Here is a 15,435-nt window from a genome sequence, read left to right as displayed (position 1 = left end):
ACCAATACCAAAGGTAAAGGAAGTATCGATACTCACTAGGTAGTATCGATACTACCAACAATACTCAAATTCCAGAATGCAAAAATGGTACAGATACCCAAAGGAGTACCGATACTACTTTGTATAGTAGTATCGATACCATAGGTATAGTATCGATACCATCAGGCCCCAATGGCTAGTAACAGCTAGTTGATTTAAAAATAACAAAGGTAGTAACGATACTCTATTTAGGAGTACTGATACCCTCTGTACTGGGCAGTTTTATTTTGTAGAGATTTCATCCTCAAACGGCTATAAATCATCTGCTAGAAACAGCCACAACTTCATTCCAACATGTAAATACAAGTTCAAGACACTTGAAGAAGGGTTATGTAACATCCCAAAGATCGGGCTAGTGACCAGAGTGTAAGATGTTAAAACTTCATGTCTAATTTTGAAAAATTGAAAAGTCCAGGGATTTAATTAGAATATTTGTGTAGGATTAAATAGCAAAGAAGAATGATGGAAGGGAATAATGGTCATTTGATAAGAAAATATTTTTTAATTTATCCCTTGAATATTATATATCCACGTATAAGGGAAAATAATGGGTAAAAAAATCCAGAAGTCTCTTCATCTTTCTTCATCCTCCCACCGTGAGCTCCATAGATAGGTAAGTATTCTTCCAATTGATTATTTATTGTAATTTATGAGTGGTTTTGACTCTGGGAGTATTAGGAAAGCTTATGAAGGTTTAAAGGAGTTTTGGTCAAATTTCGAGTTGGAATGAGTAAGTTCTGGGCAAGAGGTATCTATACTGGATGAACAGTACCAATACTTCAAGGCAAAATAGGTGATATCTTAGTATGGGTATCGATACTGGATGAACAGTATCGATATCATAAGGTAAAAGTGGATGAATTTTTTAAAGAGTATTGATACCGAAGTAGTAGCATTGATACTAGGGGTATCATACCAATTTTAAGTAACGATACCACAGTAAGGAAGTATCGGTATTGTGCTTGAGGTACCGATACTAATCAGAATGAAATTGTAAAACAAGTTGTTCGTTTAACTTATGTTATTAAGGATTGATTATAGTGATTTGAGTTTTGATATTTATACCAATCGTATTATTGTGTAGATATCGAACGAAAGCCAATTTTGGACGAATCGAAGATATAAGATTGATCAAGCAAGAGATAAGAGTTATAGGTGTTTCTTTGACTAGTGAGGCCAAGGTGAGTACATACACTTATAATATATGGTGATGCGTGAAATAAGACTTGCGATGAGTCTATTTCCAATGTTTTGATTTCATGATTTTATGAATAATAGTATGTTGTTTATACGGTTTCTAGGTGTACATGAATATAAGTATAGTTGGTATCTGTTATTATGTTACATGCATTGTTGTACATGAACTATGTGCTATATGTTATCCTATGTGTTACATGATCTATGTGGATATATGAGAAAATGATATAAGCTATGTGAAACTTAACTACATGAACATGTGAACATGTGATATAAACTATGTGATACCGAATTATGTGAACATGTGATATAAATTATGTGATATCGAACTACGTGAACATGTGATATAAACTATGTGATACTAAACAATGTGAAAATCTGAAAATGTAAAATAAGTTATTTGACAATGGTCTATGTTATATATTGTTATAAATTTAGATTTTATGTTATATGAACCACATACTAAATATAAAATAATTTTATATTTTATAAAATTAACAAAATTAGTTGAGTTTGACTTTAACTTTGAATGTTAGAGTTCAAATTTGGCTAGGGATGTGCACGCGATCCAAACTCGACGAGTTTCGATCTGATATTTAAAAAAGTTTTGGATTCGGGTCGGGTAGGTTTTTTTGGATATTATCCTCAGACAGATTCTGGTTTAAGATGAAAAATATATTATCCGACTTGAAAAAAAAATATCTTATATTCAGGGATAACTGTAGTAAGACCCCCTATATATTGTTTTTTTCAATTAAATCTTTATTTTTTATTGAATAAAAACAATATTTTTATAAATATATTATTCTGGATTGGGTTAGGTCGATTTGAGTTTTATCTCAAAAAGACGTGTCAGGTTCGAGTTGGATAAAGGATACATAATTTTCGTGTCAGATAGAGGGTGTATAATTTTTTGGTCGAGTCAAGTTGACCGAAAACCTGACCCATACTCATATTTAAATTTGACCCATATTTGAAAGGGAAATTATCATTCAAGTCACTTTTGTTCAATTTTATCTTAGAAATTTAAAAAATATATTCTAATCACTTACGTTATCATTAGTTAAAATTTTGATCACATAATCATTAACTCTTGTTACTTTAGTGATGTAGAAAATTAAAAATAATTAATTTTTAATTTAATCCCTAAAGTTTAGAGAAAATATCGATTTAATCTTTAAATTTTATTCCATTCATTTTTACTTCCTTAAAGAAAGCCCTAAAAACCTCTCTCAATGTTAGAATTTAACCAAAAAAATTTATTATTGCCGACGGTTATTGAATCCCATTCGCAAACTCTATAATTTAAATCGTTGATCTTACTTAAAGAAATCTAGTGTCTCATCCAACTAAATCAACTGGTTATTAGTATAATTCACCCCTTTTGACATATTGAATGTGAATATATTATTTGTTTTATAAAAAAATACTCTAAATTCTACAAATTTATCATAAAACTCTCCAACCTCCTCTTTTTGATTCCCTAAATTTAGCATCGGATCATATCAATTTTAATCCATGTTGCTCCACTTTTCAATATACTTTGGTGCACTGTTGGGATTGGACACTGGATTTCTAGGCAACTATTTGAATGTGTAGGACATAGATGTCGGTAAAGATGATATTTTTTTGGATTAAGTTAAGATGATTATAAAGTAGTATATGTTTTAAATACTCTCAACTATTTGACAATGAACATTCAATCACCCTATTGTAGCCGCTGGTGCTCGAACCCGTAGCCTCTAGGAACAAAAACAATTCCTTTAACCAATAAAGCAAATTGACTCGTGGCGGTAAAGATGGTAATTAAATATAAATATTTTATTTCATATACACAACGAATTTTGAGTGAATATATATGTTAATCTTCAAATGTTTATTATCTAAGTTCTCGTTATATTTACAAATAATATATTTGATATCTGAATCCACATTTAAAATTCATTTTATATCACAATTACTATATTTCTATAAAGTGACTAAGATTTCTTGAATTTCTTTTTCGTGTAATTTTTATTTTTTAAAAAAATCATTATAAAATTACTTTTAAAATATATCTTTTGTGCTATTAAATATCAAAATCTAATAGAATAAATTACTATACTAACATTTATTTTTGCAGTACATGGAAAGAAATCCAGGATCCTTTAAATTAAACAAATCCAACACCAAAAGAATTAAGGCTAAATTACAACCATGGTCATTTAATTATGAAAGGATTCTAATTTAGCTATCAATCTTTTAATTATATCAATTATATCACTGAATTATTTAGATGAGATTAACATTCGATCAAGGAGTAAACATGATTGTTAACAAACTTGGTATAATTACATAATTGGTTCTCATTACCTGCACACCCTATTAATATGGTCTTAATTTTAATTGAATTCAGTAAATTTAACTATCATATTAGTTCCTTCAGTAAATGTTAACGACATGTAACTTGATCGGTATCATTTAAATAATTGAATGATTTAATTGATAAAATTGAAAGATCGGTAATTAGAGTATAATTTCCTCGTATTTAAATGGTCATGAATGTAGTTTACCTAAAAATTCATACAAAAGCTATATATACACACTAAATCTTAAAATATTAGAATACATTTAGTTTTCCATATGGGTGAGATTTTATTCCATTTTAAGAAAAGAATACCTTTAAAGGGTATTGCCATATAGCATATATATAATATAAACCCAATTTCTGAAATTGATACTATCAAACTTTCAATAGATACAATGGCAAATATTAAGTTTCTCTCCATTTATCTCCTTCTCTTCTTCATTGTATGTGCTGCAAACTCCCATCTTTATGAATGTAAGTATATTTTCAACTTTAAAAGAATAATTCTATTATATTAATATAAAATTATATGGTTTTGTATATAATATATATATATATATACACGTACGTATATATAATAGAATTGCATTATTCTAATATATTATGTTTATTGATGGTCGACTGGTAAAGTAATAACCAAAAGCAATTTAATTGATCGACGATGGAGACGGGTTGTTTGATCAGTCACAATTTATCCCTTTTAACGAGGATGAAAGATTATGGTTTGACGATGAAGATAAGATGCAGAATTTTTATTAAGAAAAAAAAGAATTAGACGAAAAAAGAAGGATTTTTCTTTATGTGGACGAGGAATGCAATATATCGTTAAATTCGATAATTAAATTAAGCTACTTAATTGAATGACTCTCCCCTTATTTATCTCTATATTAAAATTTCTATTTTAGTTATGTAATATTTGTTATTATTTGTAATTTTGTAGGCAAAAATGGAGGAGATGGAAACGAAACGGGAGGTGTTGATATAACATTATCAAAATGTCATAAAGCCAAGTGTCCTGGCCCGCGTGGTTCGTATGATTGTTTCTGTTGTACTGCAAAACCTTCGTTGGGTTGTTTCTCTACCGATTCGGATTGTGAAAGTGTCTGTCCTATTTAAAATTTTATGTATTTTATTTCAATAAACTCTTGGAATTAGAATAAAATTAAATAAGAAGTTTTCTTGATTTAATATACTGATAAAGATCAATAATTATTTTTATAATAATTTAATTATTATATATTAGTATGAAAGGACCACATGTGAACTTATAATTAGACCGAGAGGACGGCGGGCGCAATCGAACTCATGAAATTTTCAAATCCTTCTATATTTTAGATTTTTTTTATATATTTTCTAGGGTAAAGTACATAAATGGTCCCGACTACAGGGTGCAACTTTGTTTAGTCTTTCGACAATTAAAAGTTACAAAATGGTCTCCGATTATAGGGTGTTGTTTTGTTAAGTCTCTTGACTTTTAAAAGTTACAAAATTGTCATTCAACTATTCATATGTTTCAAACTCGTTTATTTCCATTAAAAAAAATAGTGGTGATCTAAACTATACGTTAACTTGCTATTAAATATCGATATCTAATAAAATAAATTATTATGTTAACATTTATTTTTGCAGTACATGGAAAGAAATTCAGGATATTTTAAATTAAACAAATTCAACACCAAAAGAATTCAGGGTAAATTATAGTCATGGTCATTTAAATATGGACGGATTCTAAATTAACTATGAATCTTTTAATTTTATCAATTATATCACTGAATTATTCATATGAGAATAACATTTGATCGATAAACGTGATTGTTAATAAATTTAGTATAATTACACATTTGGTTCTCATTACCTACACACTATATTAATTTCATAATATATTTAATTTAATTCAATAAATTCAACTATCATGTTTGTTCTTTCATTAAATATTAACGACATGTCACTTGATTGACATTATTTAAATAATTAAATGATGTAATTGATGAAATTAAAAGATCGGTAGTTAGAATATAATTTAGTTTATCCAAAAAAATCATACAAAATCTATATCTACACACAAAATCTTAAAATGTTGGAATACATTAACTCTTCCATATGGTGAGATTTTATTCCACTTTAAGAAGAAGAAAAAAATACTTTTGGAGTGTATTGCCATATAGTAGTATATATAATATAAGCATGATTTCTCAAATTGGATACTTTTAATGAAGTGCTTGACTCTAACGAACTATCTTATTCATCGACTATTAAATTGACAATGGTATTAGGAAGTTAACTGGTTCTACGTTCTTTAGAGGGTTTCTAAAGTTTGACAATGGTTATTTTCTTAGGTCCCAGTCGATATTGGGATTTCAATGAGTCTAAACGAGATAGCAATTGGAAAACTTGCATCATTCCAGTGGTTTTCTTTACTGGTTTTTTCATTCAGGTTCCACAAAACGAGGTTGAACCTCATGATGTGGAAAAAGAATTGGTTATCTTAGTTAATGACAAGGTCAACCCAGTTGGGGATCACTCATCGGGTACTAGTGGTTGTCATAACGTAACTCCCCACGGATTTCTTCCACGAGGTAAACATGTTCTTCTTTCTTACTTCATCTTTTTCTTGGCATTGCAGGTTGAGAAAGGTGTTTGCTCACTTGGAAGAGGATGAACGAAAGATGTGTTTGCTCAATGGTCTAATAGGAATCGGGGAAGGAGGAGAAAGAAGAAACGGGTACATAAGTTCTTTAAAGTTGGCTTAAGGGGATGGGGTAGCAGAAAGAGAGATGGAGTTTTATCAAAGGTGGTTCCCTACAAAGGCAAGCAACTGGAGCACCTCCTTTTTTCAAACAAATCTCATAATTCGAACGTTATGCGATCAGACATAGGGAAGTTATCTCTTAATCGGACGAGCAAAAGGTGGTCGGAGGTTGCTCGGATGGTTTGGGTTAATTTTTTTGGTCTAAGGGAAAATCCCAAGCTTTATGACGGGACATATCAATTCACCTCAACATGGAAGGGTTCAATGGTAGAAGATAGCAGTATGGGGGTTTTAACAAAATGGAAATCAAGTCAGAGGAGGAAGAAACATAGAGAAGCTACGGGTGTTATTTCTTCTGACAAAGTGGAAAATTCAAAGCTTTGAATCTAAGGTGGCGTTTGGTTGGATGGAATCGCTTGGAATTGAGGGAAATTAGAATCCAATTTCATCATTTTCCCATGTTTGGTTTAAATTTTCCAAGAGAATTGGAATCCCTCGTGCCTTTAACTTTCTATCTAATAAGAGAAAGTGAATTTCATCCAAGAATGGATAGAATTCAATTTACTACCCTCATCAATCTTTTGATAACTTATTCATATATTGAATAAAAATATTTTTTTATTATTTCGGGTCAGGTCGGGTCAGATTTCTAATTCATATATTCGGGTCGGGTCGAGTGAAACTTTATTTTGGTCGGTCGGGTCAGTTTTTTTAAGTGTGATATTCGGGTCGGGTCGAGTTCGGGTTTATGATGAAAAATACCCGACCCGAAAATATATATAATTTTATCTTATATATTTATGAATAATTACAATAATACCCCTCTCTATATATATTTTTTCAATTAAGTCGTCGTTTTTATTGAATAAAAATACTTTTTTATTATTTCGGGTCGGGTCGGATTTTTAATTCATATATTCGGGTCGGGTCGGGTTTTTTAAGTGTGATATTCGAGTTGGGTTTTTTTAAGTGTGATATTCGGGTCGGTTTCGGGTTTAGGGTGAAAAAAACCGGACCGCCCCGAAAAAAAATATATAATTTTACCTTATATATTTAGGAATAATTACAATAATACCCCTCTATTATAAATTTTTTCAATTAAGTCAATGTTTTTATTGAATAAAAATATTTTTTTATTATTTTATATCGTGTCTGGTCGGGTTTCTAATTCATATATTGAATAAAAAATAGTTTTACGTATACTTTTTGGTAACTAATTAACCTACTCCGATTGGAATGTATCGAAATATTGCCCTATCTTTTGGTAATTTATTAACATATTTTGATATGATTTTAACTTATAATGTGAATCTGATTCCTGCAATCATATATAAATGTTAAGGAAATCTAGCAAAAGTTATCTTATGATCTTAGCAGCCATTGCTAATTCATCTCGATTATACAGAGTAGTGCCGTAACGAGTATCACGTCTAGAAGTGAATGAACCTTCGGAAAATTAGAGCTTCAATGTAAGATCCAGCGAAGATGTATCTGTTCTTGGTGGTGATGCTGTTGCTACGAAACTTATGTTTGAACTTCGAGTAGAATCTCGAGGGTAATCTGAAGCCTGGTTGCTGCTGGCCCCTTTATTCACTTGCCTGAAAGTCCCTGGCCAAAAGAAGTCAACGTCATCTTCTTCCATGAATATCGGCATCCCGAAATACGCTTGATCGAACCTTGCTCCAGTTCTTGTGTCCAGAGGCCTCTGAGATTGCATGGTTCCGTAGTGCATAGCAGAATGAGCTTTGATCCGGAGAGACCGAAATGTAGAACCATGAAGGGGCAAAGACGCCAAGCTTGTATACCTATCAGACAATATCCCCATCCGCATTGCATGCTTTGTCATCGTCCTCTCCCTCTTATGAGCATTCTGATGTCCACCCAGTGCCTGCGAACTATAAAACTTACGCCTGCAATAATTACAAGAGAAAACCCGAGGGATAGTCGGTGTATTGACCCCTATCTCACTACTAGTCTCTCCGGTTCCCTTCATCTCGGCATCACCGACACTGAAATGGAGAGTCAGGTCTAGGGAAACAGACCCTGAATCTGGTTGAGCCTTTACAGGATTCGTGAGGCATGAAGTAGTGGCTGTGCTATCCTTTGAGGGATCCGAGGATGCTTCTTGCAGACACACGTTGGAAGCTGCTCGGCTACTCGCATCTGAATCATTTTCTGATTCTAACCTCGGGTTCGGTGGTGTCATTCTCGGGTACTCAGCAATGTCTACTGCTAGTTCCATTTGATATATCAGGTACGAAATGTTAACGTGTTAATAAGTCGGATCTCCAACGCATGCATGTAAGTAAAAGAAATGAAATGTTGTACTGTCAACAAGAACTTGCATTGCATAGCTGGACAAAACTGAAACACAAACATTCACACGTATCTATACTTGTGTCCAAGTTTCTTGTTCGAATTGTGCAAACCTTGTAAGTACAGAAAGGATGCGACTATGTATTAACAAATCAATAAGAAACAAAGAAACTTCCCGGTCAGAAATATTTCGTGTCTCGTCAGTTCAGGAATTTGGGTTTTTCTGTTTCTTGCGGGCCATGTACATAAAGAAATTCGAAGCTAAACTAGCATTCAACCAACACAGGTCGATAAATCATATGAAAATTCACCAACACAAATACAAGTAGACTTTCTTTCAGACTTTCCATTGCCATCTAGAAGAAGATAGTAATATATAAGAAAGATGGAGCAAATTGTTCGATGATCGGCAGAGCTAGGAATGCATTGGAATAGAGAGTAATCACCTCAGGCACACAGACTCAAACTTAACCTAGTGTTGAATATATTCTGTGGTTTCTCATTTCTTCCTTAAACTCGCTATTTCCCGGCTTCATAGCGGTCAAGAGTGACGATTCAAATAATCGAGTTTTTTTAGGAATATCAGTTCTTCGTGATGGAGGAAGCAACATGTGAGATATCGAGTTCTAGCATTCATATTAAAAGTTTAAAACTACCTATCATGGTACACAAGGACCTATAGTGAGGACTTCCTTTCCATGTTACTCGAGTTCGGGTGTTTTATTCCAAACACAAGAGATCAAAAAAGAGTTAAAGAAATTAGTATCCGGCCAAGGCCAGAGAGCTTAGCAGATAAACGAGTAGAGAATCAATATTAGCAATCCTAGGATCTAAGATGATCGATCGCAGGTGGTCGAGTTTCATGCCACCATAACTCTCCTTAATTTCATATGGTACCATATGCTTCCTAGGAGCATCAATCATGAATGCAACAAGATGCTTGATTCCATAGAAAACACAGCGCTAAAATCACCCAGAATCAATGAAGATAACAAAAAGTTCTACATATTCGACCCCATTTCCTTCTCGAGCAGCGATAGACCGAGGGGCTGCTGACCTGCTGGGGTGTGGCCGCACCTCACGAAAATTTCGAATCCCTACATAATTTAGTTTAGGTATTTCATGTGTATTTTCATTTGATGATCTAAATTCTCATCCCTGCAATTTTATCATTTCATACACCTAAATTTCAAATTTACTTCTTAAAGGTCGACACTCATGACATAAATCTAGCAAGCACGGCGTCAAACGAAGAACATCGTGGAAGATTTTCATTACACAGAATAAAATATAAAACAAACTAAAATTGATCTATTAAACATGCATACAAGCCATGAAAAGAAACAAGAAACAAAACCCAGATTTAGAAACCAGGTAACAACAAGCCAAGAAAAAAAAGGGGGTTAAAATTCAACAAAATCCAAAGCTAAAAACAAACACGGCAAGAACCGAAGCTTAAAATCAGCAAACACAAACCAAAAGCAAACCCAAACAAAAATAAAAATCAAATCAAATCCGCAACATATGAAAAAGATTCTTACTTGGTACAAAAATACGGATTTGGGGGGCAGGGATTCTAATTTTACCACAAATAGTACAGTGATCGTTAAAGAAGAAGAAAGGTGGAACAAAGATTGCAAAAAAAAAAAAACTCAAAGAAAGTAGATGGAATACAGTAACCCCGTGGTGCGGTGATTGTTGAATTCGTGCGGGGAAATGAGAGAGAAAACACTAAAGATTTGTAGTTACTGTAAAGTGTAAAGTCCCACGAAAGAAGCAAGATACTATGAAAGTGTTCGTCTCGTCGCTTTTCTCACTCTTCTTTAATTTTCTTTTTCTAATTAAAAAGCTGTTTGTGGTCAGATTCTTCTTTCCAATAGTACCTTTGTCAGATGAAAACACTCCCATGCTCTCACTTATGGAATTTGCATGGACATGACCCTTTCATCTCACACTACCCCATACCTTTTCCTAAAAAACTGTTAATCATATAATTTTTTATTATATTAAAAATTACGTCAAGAATTTATAATTCAAATTTTTTTTTTTAATCGGATATAAAAGATTTATAATACGACTCATTTAATCAGAACGGAGAATTTATGATAGATATGAAGATTTTCATATCAAAAACCATCACTAATCTCAATAACTATGGGATTAAAGTCATCACTAATCTCAATAACTATGGGATTAAAGTTATTAAATAATTAGATAATAAAAATTAGAATTATTATAAATTTATATTCAAAATTATAATGTATTAATAAACAGTTACACTATTGTAGGTGGTAGGCTATGTTTGAATATTTATTTCGTGAATAGGAAAAGAAGAAGATGAGAGTTGTAAAGAAAACATTATCTTTTGCTTGTGGGAATGGCATATGATATTTTTCATTCATTTTGTCTCCAAACTTTTTATTGTTTGTCGTCCTATTATCTATACTAATTAAATGTTATAAGTTTATATTTTTATTAGTTTATAATGATTATAAGATACTATTTTTATTTATTTAAAAAAATTACCATCTAATAATATTGAAACATTTTTATAAACGTCGTGTTCGAACTCAAGACCTATAGTAATAATAATCATTCTATCAATAATTAATATTACTTGATTCGTGTATATGCAACTTTCAAGGTTGGACGTAAATGATTAAAGTAGAATTGTAAGGTAATTGTTTGATTAGAGGTATGGATAGATGTAAAAATTTAGTTTAGGGAGTATAAATTTAGTAAGTTATATTAAAATTTTCAGGGGATGAGAAGTTATAAAATTATATGGGATGTAAAATAAGAAAATAAATAAAAATATATAAAAAATAATAAAATTTAAAATTTTTAGGAGGTGTGTTTAGTGACAACTAAGTCTTTGAGGGGCTAGTTTAACGAATTATTAAAAGCATAGGATCCGACAACTCGGAGTAGAAAATCGAGACATGTCTTTAATTAAGACATTAACTAGTGTGGTCCAAAATCACCTGACCCTCCCTGTCTTGCTCGGGTCGGATAGGATGAAATTGGACTTCTGCAATGTTTCAGTGTGACAAACCCATAACTTCAAAAAGAAATGGCCGTCGCTATGAAACGAGCCATGTAATCAGGGATGAGTATGAATCGAATTTCGGTCAAACCGATTTGATATAAAAATTATATAACCTCTATTCGATCCAAATTAAACTTAAAAAATATGACAAGTAAAAAATATGTTTTAAGAATTACGATATTTATTATAATGTTCATAAAATTCATCATGTTAACGTGAAAAGAGCCTAAACTCCCCTCTCGATAAAAGGATGGGTAAATTATAGATATGAAGATTTTAAGATATTTTATTATATTTCAAAATAAAATATTTTTTGTACCAATAAGAAATTGAACAAAACGTGGATTCAATTTTAATCTACAAAACGTCGACTCGAATATTGTTATGTTACCGTAAAGATTAATCTTCCAAGATCGGTGATTTAATTTTAGGGTAAATTACATAAATTGGCCCCGATTATTAGATATTATTTTATTGAGTTTTTTTACTATTAAAAGTTATAAAATGGTCCACCGATTATAGGATGTTGCTTTGTTGAGTCATTCGGTTATTAAAACTTATAAAATGATCACTCAACTATTCATTATGTTCCAAATTCGTCCTTTTTATTAAAAATTGATGACGGAATGAGTTAAATGTTAACTTAATGTATAAGATATGATAAAATCTGATCAGATTATCTCAAACGACTATCATATCTCGCACACATATTAACATCCAGCTTAGATTTTCATCATTTTTTAAACAAACAAAAAAGATGAGTTGCAACATAATGAATAGTCGAGTGACCATTAATAATAGAGTGACTCGACAAAGGAATACCCTATAATCATGATACCATTTTGTAACTTTTAATAATCAAATGACTTAATAAAATAATATCCTATAGTTTGAGGACCATTTATGTACTTTATCCTAATTTAAGGTCCTATACTTAATAGACCTAGCAAACTTGACCCAAACTCGATTACTCGAACCGATTTACCCGATGTTAACCTGAATATGATAATCAAATTTGATCTGATACCCAACTCATATCCGATCCGAACCATACCCGACCCAAAATTTAGCGAAACTGAAAGTAACCGGAACCAAAACTTAAATTAACCCGAACCGAAAAACCCGAACCAAATTTTAACCCGATCCAAGAATAATCCAAACCGAATTTAACACGACCCGAAAGTTACCCGAACAAAAATTAATTCGAACTGGATAATAAATTAATTTAAATAAAATTTATAATTAAATAAAAATATTATATTTATAATAAAAATAATATAAAGTTTACTTATGTTTACATAAGAGGAATATAAAAGTAAGAATATAATTGTAAGATTGAAAACACTAATAAATAAAGTTTTCTTATCTTTATTGTAATAAAAAATATTAGATTTATAATAAAAATAATAGAAAATAACTAAAATAAAGGAAATAATATTATATTTATAATAAAAATAATATAAAGTTTACTTATGTTACGACTAAAATTTAACAAATAAAGTTATGTATTATTTTTAAAATTTAATAAAAATTCTAAATTTATAATTGGAAATAAAATTTTTAATAAAAAAAAATATTTATTTATCAAATAGTTCTCATTATAATTTTTTCGTACAATATCAATATAAAATTTTGATAATACATTCTAACACGCATTATAGGATCATATTTGTGTCAAATTATCGATTTATCATCTCTAAATATTGGTTTAATTCAAAATATTGAATGATTGAGAATTGAAATTATGTCTAAATGATAAGATAAACAAACAAGAATACATTTTTTTACAATAATATATCAATAATTATATATATACTTGATTATACTCATAATCAATTCAACATGAATTGACATGATTTAAAGGTTGACATAAATCGAAAATCAACCGATTTGATATTGACCCGACTTGAAATCTAACTGATATGATATTAACCCGACCCAAAAATCAATCAATTTGAACTAGAAAACAACTGATCCGATAATCACCGACCTGATCCGATTTAATGTCCACTCGAACTAGATTCAAACCAAATTCGATCTGACCCGAACAAAATTAAATCAAATATAATTTAAACCCAAAATAACATTACTCAAACTCGATCTGAATGACTCGTTTATCCCCTCTAATACTTTTTATCCCCTCTAATACTTAATAGCAAGGTAGAAGGGTCCACAACATAGAAGCCAAGACTCGAGTGAGCATATCATAGGTAGGCGATCAATGCCAATTGCCTACGCAATGTAGATCCTCCGCTAATTACTGCTTGACAAATAAATCAATAGTCAAAATAAATCATAATACTATTTAATTATGAGATCATTAGTCTCCTCTAACAAGTCAGATTTGATCAAAGCTTATAACCCCACCGGTTTTAGACTTCAAGACTTAAGTATATTCTCATGATATGATGTGAGATTTAAAGATTTTATATGAAATTATTATTTTATGATATAATCAAACATTAATGTACACATAATTTCATATCAGAAGTATGGGTTTTAAAAAAATTATTAAACATTTACACAATGTTAAATTATAAAATTTTAGAATATATCAAAGAGAAAATAACCTCAGTGACCAAAAATGCCTTATAATATACGATTTTAACCAACTTTTTTTGGATTTACCAAAATGACCAACTAAATCGCAGTGCGATCGATAATTCGCAACGCGATCTCCGGTATCGCAAATCAGTTTCCAGGTTCGCAACGCGATTCTGACTATCACATTGCGATTTCCCAAATCCGCGTTGCGATTTACGTAAATCGCAACGCGATTCTGACTATCGCATTGTGATTTCCCAAATTCGCGTTGCGATTTACGTAAATCGTAATGCGAATACGTAAATCGCAATGCGATTTACATAGCGCCATTCGTATTAACGCGTATTTTTTTTCAAATTCCAAACACGAATATATTAATATATCGGAACAATGAACCGTAGGGATGGCAAACGGGTACAGTTTCGTGGATTCCGCACTTCATCCGCTCCAATTGGAGCGGGGATGGGTATAATTTTAGCGGGTAGTGAGCGGGTGTGGATTTATAAAGTAGTACCCGTCATGGGTGGTGGGCGGGTAATGGGTTTGAGACATTACCCGCCCCCGCATTCGCCCGCCCCACATCCGCCCGCCCAGCTAAATATCTATTAAATTTTGGACTATTATAAATTTAGGTGTAATTTTAGAGACTAATTTATAAATTTTAATATTATATAATATATAACATATAATTTAACCAAATATTAAATATATTTAGTCTTTAATCTAGTCTTTAATTAGGGAAATATTCGACTCTTTGATTAAACCCATGATCCCACTAACCACGTCATTTTCCATGTTCTTTAGCCCATGCTGCCCATCCAAACACAAATTAGCCGTACTATAAGCATTAACATCAAAAGCAGCAGTTTCCATATTCTTTAGCCCCTCAAGTCCCATATTATGCGCACTATGAGCATTAACATCGAAAGCAACACAACAATCCAGCTCTGCGACTACATGCTCCCTATAATATGTCTTCATAACATTCGTAGAGCCACTCCTCTGACAAATTGAAGCATGCGCTGCTACCCCATCACGAACTGTCTGGGAACCAACTCTAACATCCCATTAGTTTGCTGTCAGGTGGGTCTAGATGGGTATGTCGCTAGTGGGTAGTGGGTGTGGGGATGGATTTGAAAATGTACCCGCGTGGGCGGGTCTGGATTTGAAAATTTGTACCCATCATGGGTGGTG

At 31.6% G+C, this 15,435-nt stretch overlaps 1 protein-coding gene across 1 annotated transcript; it reads right to left on the bottom strand.

Annotated features, from left to right (window-relative positions):
* Positions 1 to 7,680: 7,680 nt before the first annotated feature.
* Positions 7,681 to 8,650, bottom strand: LOC120184331 (zinc finger protein 7-like). Its single transcript, XM_039188826.1, has one exon. The coding sequence runs from the start codon at positions 8,572 to 8,574 to the stop codon at positions 7,789 to 7,791; it is 786 nt and encodes a 261-aa protein (XP_039044757.1). The 5' UTR covers positions 8,575 to 8,650; the 3' UTR covers positions 7,681 to 7,788.
* Between the last annotated feature and the right edge of the window lie 6,785 nt (positions 8,651 to 15,435).

This window comes from Hibiscus syriacus, unplaced genomic scaffold (genome assembly GCF_006381635.1).
Source record: "Hibiscus syriacus cultivar Baekdansim isolate YM2019G1 unplaced genomic scaffold, ASM638163v2 tig00112864_pilon, whole genome shotgun sequence".
In the NCBI taxonomy this organism is placed as follows: Eukaryota; Viridiplantae; Streptophyta; class Magnoliopsida; order Malvales; family Malvaceae; genus Hibiscus; species Hibiscus syriacus.
The sequence above is the reverse complement of the archived record's forward strand: the minus strand, read 5'-3'. Positions and strand labels throughout refer to the sequence as shown.

Bases quoted from the DNA above. Each gene is read 5' to 3' on its own strand.
- LOC120184331 (XM_039188826.1), bottom strand. From the start codon at position 8,574: ATGGAACTAGCAGTAGACATTGCTGAGTACCCGAGAATGACACCACCG.